This window comes from Bison bison, unplaced genomic scaffold (assembly GCF_000754665.1).
Source record: "Bison bison bison isolate TAMUID 2011002044 unplaced genomic scaffold, Bison_UMD1.0 scf7180017864061, whole genome shotgun sequence".
NCBI lineage: Eukaryota > Metazoa > Chordata > Mammalia > Artiodactyla > Bovidae > Bison > Bison bison.
The window spans coordinates 4847036-4858751 of record NW_011494633.1 but is presented as its reverse complement, the minus strand read 5'-3'; the positions used below and the strand labels follow the sequence as shown (position 1 = coordinate 4858751).

Below are 11716 nucleotides of genomic sequence, written 5' to 3'. Positions count from 1 at the left end.
GCAATGGCACCCTACTCCAGTACTCTTGCCTGGAAAATCCCATGGACGGAGGAGCCTGGTGGGCTGCAGTCCATGGGGTTGCTAAGAGTCGGACACGACTGAGCGACTTCACTTTCACTTTTCACTTTCATGCATTGGAGAAAGAAATGGCAACCCACTCGAGTGTTCTTACCTGGAGAATCCCAGGGACGAAGGAGCCTAGTGGGCTGCCATCTATGGGGTCGCACAGGGTCGGACACGACTGAAGCGACTTAGCAGCAGCAGTAGCAGTTACTAGCATGTGAAAGGAAAGCAATTGTGCGGTAGTTTGAGCATTCTTTGGCATTGCCTTTCTTTGAGATTGGAATGAAAACTGACCATTTTCCAGTTCTGTGGCCACTGCTGAGTTTTCCAAATTTGCTGACATATTGAGTGCAGCACTTTAACAGCATTATCGCTTTGGATTTTAAATATTTCTGCTGGAATTCCATTATGCCCACTAGCTTTGCTGTAGTAATACTTTCTAAGACCCACTTGACTTTGCACTCCAGGATGTCTGGCTCTAGGTGAGTGACCACACCATCACAATTATCCAGGTCTTTAAGACCATTTTTGTATAGTTCTTCTATGTATTCTAGCCATCTCATCTTAATATCTTCTGCTTCTGCTAGGTCCATACCATTTCTGTCCTTTATTGTGCCCATCCTTGCACGAAATGATCCCTCAGTGTCTCTAATTTTCTTGAAGATTTCTAGTCATTCCCATTGTATTGCATTCCTCTATTATTTGCATTGCTCATTTAAGAAGGCCTTCTTATCTCTCCTTGCTATTCTCTGGAGCTCTGTGTTTATTTGGTTTTATCTTTCCTTTTCTCCCTTGCCTTTCTCTTCTTTTCTTGGCTCTTTGTAAAGCCTCCTCAGTCAACCACTTACCTTCTTGCATTTCTTTTTCTTTGGGATGACTTTGGTCACTGCCTCCTGTACAATGTTGTTGTTGTTCAGTTGCTCAGTGGTGTCCAACTGTTTGTGACCCCATGGACTGCAGCATGCTAGGCTTCCCTGTCCTGCACCATCTCCTGGAGTTTACTCAACCTCATATTCATTGAGTTGGTGATGCCATATAACCATCTCAACCTCTCATCCCTTCTCCTCCTGCCTTCAATCTTTCCCAGCATCTGGGTCTTTTCCAGTGAGTCAGTTCTTTGCATCAGGTGGCCAAAGTATTGAAGCTTGAGCCTCAGCATCAGTCCTTCCAGTGAATATCAGTCTTGATTTCCTTTAGGATTGACTAGTTTATCTCCTTGCTGTCCAAGGGACACTCAAGAGTCTTCTCCAACATCACAGTTTAAAAGCATCAATTTTTTGGTGCTCAGCTTTCTTTATAGTCCAACTCTCACGTCCATACATGACCACTGGAAAAACCATAGCTTTGACTAGGTGGACCTTTGTTGAGAAAGTAATGTCTCTGCTTTTCAATATGTTGTCTAGGTTGGTCATAACTTTTCTTCCAAGAAGCATGCGTCTTTTAATTTCATGGCTGCAGTCACTATCTGCAGTGATTTTGGAGCCCAAGAAAATAAAGTCTGTCACTGTTTCCACTATTTCCCCATCTATTTGTCATGAAGTGATGGGACTGGATGCCACGATCTTTGTTTTTTGAAAGTTGAGTTTTAAGCCAGCTTTTTCACTGTCCTCTTTCACCTTCATCAAGAGGCTCTTTAGTTCTTCTCCCATAAGGGTGATGTCATCTGCATATCTGAGGTTATTGACATTTCTCCCGGCAATCTTGATTCCAACTTGTGCTTCATCTAGCCCAGGATTTTGCATGATGTACTCTGCATATAAGTTGAATAGGCAGGGTGACAATATACAGCCTTGACATACTCCTTTCCCAATTTGGAACCAGTCTGTTGTTCCATGTCCAGTTCTAACTTGCTTCTTGACCCACATACAGATTTCCCAGGAGGCAGGTAAGGTGGTCTGGTATTCTGATCTCTTGAAGAATTTTCCACTGTTGTGATCCACACAATCAAAGGCTTTGGCGTAGTCAATAAAGTAGAAGTAGACGTTTTTCTGGAACTGTCTTGCTGTTTCGATGATCCAGTGGATATTGATGATTTGATCTCTGGTTCCTCTGCCTTTTTTAAATCCACCTTGAACATCTGGAAGTTCACAGTTCACATACTGTTGAAGCCTGGCTTAGAGAATTTTGAGCATTACTTTACTAGCATGTGAGATGAGTGCAATTGTGCAGTAGTTTGAACATTCTTTGGCATTGCCTTTCTTTGGGATTGGAATGAAAACTGACCTTTTCCAGTCCTGTGGCCACTGCTGAGTTTTCCAAATTTGCTGGCATATTGAGTGCAGCACTTTCACAGCATCATCTTTTAGGATTTGAAATAGCTCACCTGGAATTCCATCACCTCCACTAGCTTTGTTCATAAAGATGCTTCCTAAGGCCCACTTGACTTCACATTCCAGGGTGTCTGGCTCTAGGTGAGTGATCAAGCCATTGTGGTTATCTGGGTCATGTTGTTGCCACCTCTTAATATCTTCTGCTTCTGTTAGGTCCATACCATTTCTGTCCTTTATTGTGCCCATCTTTGCATGAAATGTTCCCTTGGTGTCTCTAATTTTCTTGAAGAGATCTCTAGTCTTTCCCATTCTATTGTTTTCCTTTATTTCATTGCATTGATCATTGATCAATCACATTGATCAGTTGCATTATATACACTGGGAAATCAAAAAAATTCATGTGACTCACTTTATTGCAATATTTGCTTTATTAGAAGCAAAGTTGCAGCATCTCCAAGATATTCCTGTTCATCTCCGTGACTTATTCATTTTATAATTGAAATTTTGTAGTCTTTGATTCCCTTCACTCAGTTACTCCTTTTTTTTAATTTTTAAAAAATGCATTTATTTTTAATTGAAGGATAATTACTTTACAATATTGTGGTGGTTTCTGTCATACATCAACATGAATCAGCCATAGGTATACATCTGTCCCCTGACTCTTGAACCTCCCTACCACCTCCTGTCCCAGCCCACCTCTCTAGGGTTTTTACGGAGCCCCAGTTTGCGTTCCCTGAGTCGTACAGCAAATTCCGATTGACTATCTATTTTACAGATGGTAGTGTATTTGGTTCCGTGTTACTCTCTCCATTCATCCCACTCTCTCCTTCCTTCCCCCACCACTGTGACCACAAGTCTGTTCTCTATGTCTGCGGTCTCCATTGCTGCCCTGCAAGTAGGGTCATCAGTACCATCTTTCTAGATTCCATATATATACGTTAATATTTGTTTTTCTCTTTGTGACTTACTTCACTCCATATAATAGGCTCTTGTTTCTTCCTTATTTTTATGTAAATATTTATAGTAACAAATTACTCCCATAGTACCACTTTCACTTCGTCCCATAAGTTTTGGCATTTTGTAGTTTCATTTTCATTTGCCTCTAAGTATTTTACAGTTTCCCTTGTGATTTATTCTTTGGTAGTTGCTAGTTTTAATGTGCTTTATTTAGTTCCCACAATTTTGGAATTTTACAGTTTCTTTGTTAATGATTTTTAACATCATCTCCTTGTGGTCAGAGGAGATACTTTATGTGATACTGACTTTTTTATAGGTTCAACATATAAATGAGGTCCTATAGTACTTTCTCTGACTTATTTCATTTAGCATAATGCCCTCAAGTTTCCTCCATTGTTGCATATGGCAGGGTTTCCTTCTTTTTAGTGGCCAAATAATATTCTTTTGTGTATATGTACCACATTTTCTTTATCGATTCATCTGTTGGTGAACATTGAGGTTGTTTCCATATTTCAGTTATTCTGAACAATGCTTTAATGAAAATGGGGATGTAACTATCTATTCAAGATAGTGATTTCATTTCCTTTGGATATATACCCAAAAGTTGAATTGCTGGATCATATGGTATTTTCAGTCTTAATTTTTTATGGTGTCTTCACACTGTTTTTCACAGTGGCTGCACCAATTTACATTCCCACCAAGAGTGTACAAGTGTTCTCTTTTCTCTAAATCTTAACTATCACTTTTTATCTTTAGTCTTTTTGATAATAACTGAGATGTCTAGTCTTTAATATCTGGTTCTAAAAATAGATAAGGGGGAGAAATTAAGGAGTAAATAAGGGTTGGAAAAGCCCAGGCCCTTTAAATTACCTGGAAGTCATTTCAGCCAGGGGAGAGTGAGACTTGCAACACTGAGAGATGTGCAAAAAGAATGGCCACCCTCCTTTTTTCTGCACTTGTGTGATAAGAAGCCACAATCAGCAAACAGAACACAGATCCGCAATATTTGGAGGACAAAGTTCTTTTTGCCCACTCTGGTTCCTGTAAGCTGTGTGCAACTGCCCCAGAAACACATGCATAACTGTTTGCCATGAGACTGAAAATGGAGGATGGGTAACTTCTTCTGTGTTAAGAGCTGAAATTAACCACAATTTACTATCCAAGTCTTCCTCTGAAAGTTGCAAGCCTTCAATAGACTCCAGAGTTCCCAAAGAGTTACATCAGATAGAATCTTCCAGTGCAATTGTTGTCCATGTGGGGAGAGAGATTCCTAGTGCAACCTACTCTACCGTCTTCCCAGAATCCTCTGGCAGGGATGGGGTGGTGGTGGTAGATTTTTAGGATCTACAAAAGTAGGATCCTGTGAACAACCCTAAAGCAGGGGAACTCTGAAACATGCTTTATTCTCATTTATTAATGTCACTCTACCCAAAGAGATTAATACTAACAGCTCCCACACGCTGAGCTACTGCAGTTGTATTCAGAAGGTTACAAGTATCATCTCATTTAATACTCACCACAACCAAGGTGACATGGGTAGTGTTAGTTACTTTTACAGATTAAATTGATATCCACAGCTTGTAAGAGGTAGAGTTGGGTAAATGATATATGGCTCTCCCTTTACTTGGTTTGGCAATCAGAAGCCTGCTAGAAACAGCACAAGTAGCTCCAATACTTCGGCCTGATGTGAAGAGCTGACTCTTTGGAAAAGATCTTGATGCTAGGAAAGATTGAAGGAAATAAGAGAAGGCAACAGAGGGTGAGATGGTCAGATGGCATCACTGACTCACTGAAAATGAGTTTGAGCAAATTCAGGGAAATAATGAAGGACAGGGAAGCCTAGATGTTCATGGGGTCACAGAGAGTCAGACGCAACTTAGCAACTGAACAGCAACAGATTGAAATTCAAAGGGATGAGCCTTTCAGTGCAACAAACAAGAAAGAGAGTCAGAGAATGGATCCAGGGGAACAGTCAAATAGAGAATAAACACATATTAGAAACAAAAGTCAAAATAGACTAAGCAAGATTACTTTGGAAATAGTAAAAATAACCAACACTTAAGAAAACTAAACTAACTTGACAATATAAACTATTAAAAATCATAGGTATAAACTATAGAAACATGTCTACATATAGAATGAATAAGTAAGTAGAATCTCAGATGACAAATATTGATGCTAAAGATCGAGAACTTATAAGTGGTGGGGATTTTCTGTGATGAACAAAGGTGGTGGTTCCGTATTTCTCTTCCTGGCACATTGTAGCTCTGTAATATGAATGAATGAATCAATACTGAAAATAGTAAGAATAAAGGAAACCAAAATTGATAAGACATTAAATTTTTAGCTGAAAGCAAAACCAATAAAGAAAGCAAAAACACTTCTGGATTATTTGAAGTAGAAAATGTAAATCAATGTTAAAGGCACAAAAGAATCAAGCCAACCTTGGTTTTTTCTCTGCTGCAACAAATAACATCACATATTCTTTTAAAGAACCTTTGGAGAAAAAGGTTACCTAAGAATCTGGAGCCAGTTCAACCAAAGTGGCTCACTGGTAAACACTCAGCCTGCCAAAGCAGGAAACGCAGGAGACGCAGGTGTGATCCCTGGGTCAGGAAGATCTCCTGTGGAGGAAATGGCAACCGAGTCCAGTACACTTGCCTGGAAAATCCCATGGACAGAGGAGCCTGGCAGACTACAGTCCATGGTGTCACAAAGAGTCTGACACGGCTGACCAACTGTTCATGCACAACAAGTTGTTCATATGCAAAACCAACAGCAGAATGTTATAAACGTATTTCATCAAATATGAGCTTTACTGAGTATAAGATACACCTGGTTCTATTCACAGAAAGAAAGGAATAACTCTTCCAGTTAAACTTTAACACAGTGTTTTAATAATGATCATGGGTGATGCATGGATTATGCTGACGTTATTTCCCCAGCTTGGTGTGTGATAAGGCAATAATTTCATGTGTATTTTCACAGTAAAACATGTAAATTTATCTACTTATAGGCTTCTTTCCTCTTAGGTCATATAAAATAGTTGGTGAATGTTCTACAAGAAAATGCGGTAGTGTGGTAATTCTTTAGTGCCATTTGCTTTTTTTGATGAATATAGGCCGTGCTTTGTTTTCCTCTCTTGCTGAACCCACAGTAATTTTGTTTCAATACCAAATTATAATGTAATATTTTAAAGCATTTTAAGCAGCATTATAACTCAACATGTATTATACCAATGATCCAGGGAAGTAATGACAATATAAAGAACGGAGACAATATTGATATAACCCCCATAGCTAACTGACTACTATGGCATCAGTGCCACCTAGTGGACGATGATTATAAAACATCAATTATAAAATGTTCATTTCCAAGATGTTAAAATATGAAAAAAGTCTATCTTATGTTTATAGATGAAATACGGCATATTGAACCTTAGTAATTGTAATGGTTAATTTCATGTGTCAACTTGACTGAGCCAGTGAAAGTCGCTCAGTCATGTCCCACTCTTCTGACTGCCCACCAGGCACCTCTGTCCATGGAATGAATTCTCCAGGCAAGAACACTGGAGTGGGTTGCCATGCTCTCCTCCAGGGGATCCTCCCAACCCAGGGATCGAACCCAGGTCTCCCACATTGCAGGCAGATTCTTTACCATCTGAGCTACCAGTTCAGTTCAATTCACTCAGTCGTGTCCGACTCTTTGCAACCCCAGGAACCACAGCACGCCAGCCCTCCCTGTCCATCACCAACTCCTGGAGTCCACCCAAACCCGTGTCCATTGAGTCAGTGATACCATCCAACCATTTCATCCCCTCTCGTCCCCTTCTCCTCCTGCCCTCAATCTTTCCCAGCATCAGGGTCTTTTCAAATGAGTCAGCTCTTCCTACCAGGTGGCCAAAGCATTGGAGTTTCAGCTTCAACATCAGTCCTTCCAATGAACACCCAGGACTGATCTCCTTTAGGATGGACTGGTTGGATCTCCTTGCAGTCCAAGGGACTCTCAAGAGTCTTCTCTAACACCACAGTTCAAAAGCATCAATTCTTTGGCACTCAGCTTTCTTTATAGTCCAACTCTCACATCCATACATGACCACTGGAAAAACCAAAACCTTGATTAGACGGACCTTTGTTGACAAAGTAATGTCTCTGCTTTTAAATATGCTATTTAGGTTGGTCATAACTTTCCTTCCAAGGAGTAAGAGTCTTTTAATTTCATGGCTGCAGTCACCATCTGATTTTGGAGCCCAGAAAAATAAAGTTTGCCACTGTTTCCCCATCTATTTGCCATGAAGTGATGAGACCAGATGCCATGATCTTTGTTTTCTGAATGTTGAGCTTTAAGCCAACTTTTTCACTCTCCACTTTTACTTTCATCAAGGGGCTCTTTAGTTCTTCTCCACTTTCTGCCATAAGGATGGTGTCATCTGCATATCTGAGGTTATTGATATTTCTCCCAGCAATCTTGATTCCAGCTGTGTTTCTTCCAGCCCAGCATTTCTCATGATGTACTCTGCATAGAAGTTAAATAAACAGGGTGACAATATACAGCCTTGACGTACTCCTTTTCCTATTTGGAACCCATCTGTTGTTCCATGTCCAGTTCTAACTGTTGCTTCCTGACCTGCATACAGGTTTCTCAAGAGGCAGGTCAGGTGGTCTGGTATTCCCATCTCTTTCAGAATTTTCCACAGTTTATTGTGATCCACACAGTCAAAGGCTTTGGCATAGTCAAGAAAGCAGAAATAGATGTTTTTCTGGAACTCTCTTGCTGTTTTGATGATCCAGCAGATGTTGGCAATTTGATCTCTGGTTCCTCTGCCTTGTCTAAAACCAGCTTGAACATCTGGAAGTTCATGGTTCATGTATTGCTGAAGCCTGGCTTGGAGAATTTTAAGCATCACTTTACTAGCATGTGAGATGAGTGCAATTGTGCAGTAGTTTGAACATTCTTTGGCATTGCATTTCTTTGGGATTGGAATGAAGACTGACCTTTTCCAGTCCTGTGGCCACTGCTGAGTTTTCCAAATTTGCTGGCGTATTGAGTGCAGCACTTTCACGGCATCATCTTTCAGGATTTGAAATAGCTCAACTGGAATTCCGTCACCTCCACTAGCTTTGTTCGTAGTGATGTTTCCTAAGTCCCACTTGACTTCACATTCCAGGGCGTCTGGCTCTAGGTGAGTGATCACAGCATCATGATTCCAAGGGTTGCCCATAGTAAACATATTTCTGCAGGTGTCTGTGTGGCTATTTCTGGACCAGATTAACATTTGAATCTATAGACTGCCCTGCCCAGTATGGGTGGGTATCATCCAGTCTGTTGAAGACCTAAATAGAACAAAAAGGTGGAGGAGAGAGGAATTCACCCCTTCTGCTTCTTGTTGCACCTGCTCAAGTTGGGACATTTGTTTTCTGCTCTCCCACCCAACAACCCAGTTCTCAGGCCTTTGGGCTCCAATTAGGAGTCACACCACCAACTCTCCTGGTGCTTGCACTTCTTCTCTACCTTGCAGACAGCAGATCATAGAATTTCTCAGCCTCCATAATTGCATGAGGTAATTCCTCATAAATTTCTTAATAACTAAATGTATATATTGGCTTGTCCAGGGTGATTCTGGTGAGAGAGGCTGGGTTTTATACATGTACCCCTTGAGGCTAAAGTCAGTAGGATTTCCTGATGGATTTGATACAGGGTGTGACAGAAAGAGAGGTGTTAAGAATGGCACCATGGTTTCTGGACTGAGCAGCAGGAATAATGCAGTTCCCTTATTGGAGATGAGGAGGACTTCCCTAGTGGCTCAGATGGTAAATAATCTTCCCACAATGCGAGAGACCATTGTTTTATCTCTGGGTTGAGAAGATCTGCAGAGAAGGGAATGGCTAACCACTCCAGTATTCTTGCTGGAGAATTCCATGGACAGAGGAACCTGGTGAGCTACAGTCCATGGGGTCACAAACAGACACGACTGGGTGAGTAACAAGGCTGAACATGGAGGAAGTTTGTGTGAGGGTTAGGAGTGTAGTATGGGATCATTTCCGTGGGAGATACATGGCTGACATGCATATGGAGATGTCATTAGACAGTTATAGATAAGTCTAGCATTCAGGAAAGAGTGAGATGGGAGGTTTCAATTTGGGAATCATCCACATAAAGATGTATTTAAAAACCTGAAACTGGACCATATATCTTGAGAGAGTGAGAGGAATAGATCTAAGAACTGAGTCCTGGGTCACTCCAGTATTTAGGGGTTGGGACAGGAGAATGGGCCAGGAGACCCTGGCCAAACTGGGAGGATGAGAGGGCTTGGTGGCTGGGGCTTGGATATCAGCTTTTCTCATACTGAGACTTGGGCGTCCATCGTCCATCCAGGAGAGGGCGCACTCTCTTTCAGTGGATCGATGTCTGGTCTAGCGAATGTTGCTGCACCACGAGATTACTGCCAGGACACAGGAGAAACATGAGATAACCAAGTCTGGTTCAACATATTAATCCTAGCATAGCTAATAACCCAGTGGTCTCTACTGATAATTCCCCTTGCCTCCCCGAGGGTTATTTTCTCACTGCCTTCCACCTACTGCTGCTGCTAAGTCGCTTCAGTCGTGTCCGACCCTGTGCGACCCCATAGACAGCACACCACCAGGCTCCTCTGCCCCTGGGATTCTCCAGGCAAGAACACTGGAGTGGGTTGCCATTTACTTCTCCAATGTATGAGAGTGAAAAGTGAAAGTGAAGTCGCTCAGTCGTGTCCGACTCTTCGCGATCCCATGGACTGTAGCCTACCAGGCTCCTTCGTCCATGGGATTTTCCAGGCAAGTGTACTGGATGGGTTGCCATTTCCTTCTCTACTTTACTGGGGAGTCTGATTTCAGTGTTATGAAGAGAACCCACCGCCAGGGGGAGCTAGCCCCCTTTCCTCCAGACATCTGCTCACTGTCCACCTGCTAATGAAATGGAGCTTGAAAAAAAACTTTCCGTGGACTTAACAAAAAGTAACATGAATTTGCTAATTATGGAGTCTCAGAGCACTTCTCTCACCTCTTAGTTTAAATAGAGTTTTTATAAGGTAGAGTTTTAAAAGTTCTCTAGTTGTATCATCCAATACGTTGGCCACCTGATGTGAAGAACGGACTCACAGGAAAAGACCCTGATACTGGAAAAGATTGAAGGCGAGAGGAGAGGGGGATGACCGAGAATGAGATAGTTTGATGGCATCACTGACTCAATGGACGTGAATTTGAGCAGGCTCCAGGAGTTGGTGATGGACAGGGAAGCCTGGTGTTCTGCAGTCCATGGGGTCGCAAAGAGTCGGACACAACTGAGCAACTGAACTGAACTGAAGTGTATCTTATCAATATCAAGTGATATCCATTTCTTTCCTAACAGGGTTAGGAAAATATAGTAAAATTGGATCTATTTCTGATAAAGTTTTCACTTTATACTATGACCACATGGGATTCATACATAAACTGACTCCAGACCACTTTGAAGCTGGTGGATCACTTGCTGCCTTTGGAAATTCTAAAGGTATTTTTGGACAGGTCAGTGATCTAATGTGTTGAAACAGTGTGCCTTGTTTTAATAGATGTCATATTCTATATACAGAGAAATAGGGAAAGTGTTTTCCTTGGGACAAACACTCTTAATACTCTTTGCTATTTTTAACTAAAGGAAAAACTTTCATATATCAGGGAACATCTCCAAAATCTTTTAAGTCCCATACAGAGCTTTATAGATTTACACACTCACCTGGAATATTTTCATATAAATGTTTTCACAGCAAACCACCAGATGTTCTAAACTAGATCCAACCCAGGTTTATGGTGAGTTTGACTCTCTCAAGGTTGACCTTAAAGAAACATGAGTTCTGTTTTTCCCCACTGTTGACTTTTCTTTCATACTAACCCTCACTTGTTTCTTCCTTTTCTAATGCTAACAGAGAAAGGAATAATCATCTGCATCACAGATGATACTTCATGCAGATTTTTCTAATAATTTTAATGTACAATGGGCCACTTATAAAGATAAGTAAGTAAGTGAAGTCGCTCAGTCGTGTCCGACTCTTTGCGACCCCAGGGACTGTAGCCCACCAGGCTTCTCTGTCCATGGGATTCTCCAGGCAAAAATACTGGAGTGGGTTGCCATTTCCTTCTCCAACTTATAAAGATATTTGAACCTACAAACTCATCACAGAACACATAATCATGATAATGAGTTCTCATCAGTATATCAGCAAATAAACAGATTTTTTAACTGGGATCTAATAAAATCTGCACTTTAGCTTAAAGGATATAGAATAAAGGGTGACTCTGCTGCTACTGCTACTGCTGCTAAGTTGCTTTAGTCGTGTCCGACTCTGTGCGACCCCACAAACGGCAGCCCACCAGGCTCCTCTGTCCCTGGGATTCTCCAGGCAAGAACCT

General features: G+C 41.4%; 1 protein-coding gene across 1 annotated transcript in view; it reads left to right on the top strand.

Moving 5' to 3' along the window:
- The window catches only part of CATSPERB (catsper channel auxiliary subunit beta), a 121108-nt gene that overhangs the window by 65121 nt on the left and 44271 nt on the right, over positions 1 to 11716 (top strand). The window contains exon 15 of the mRNA XM_010836181.1: positions 10680 to 10834. Coding sequence (XP_010834483.1) covers positions 10680 to 10834 — 155 coding nt within the window. The remainder of the gene's footprint in view (positions 1 to 10679; positions 10835 to 11716) is intronic.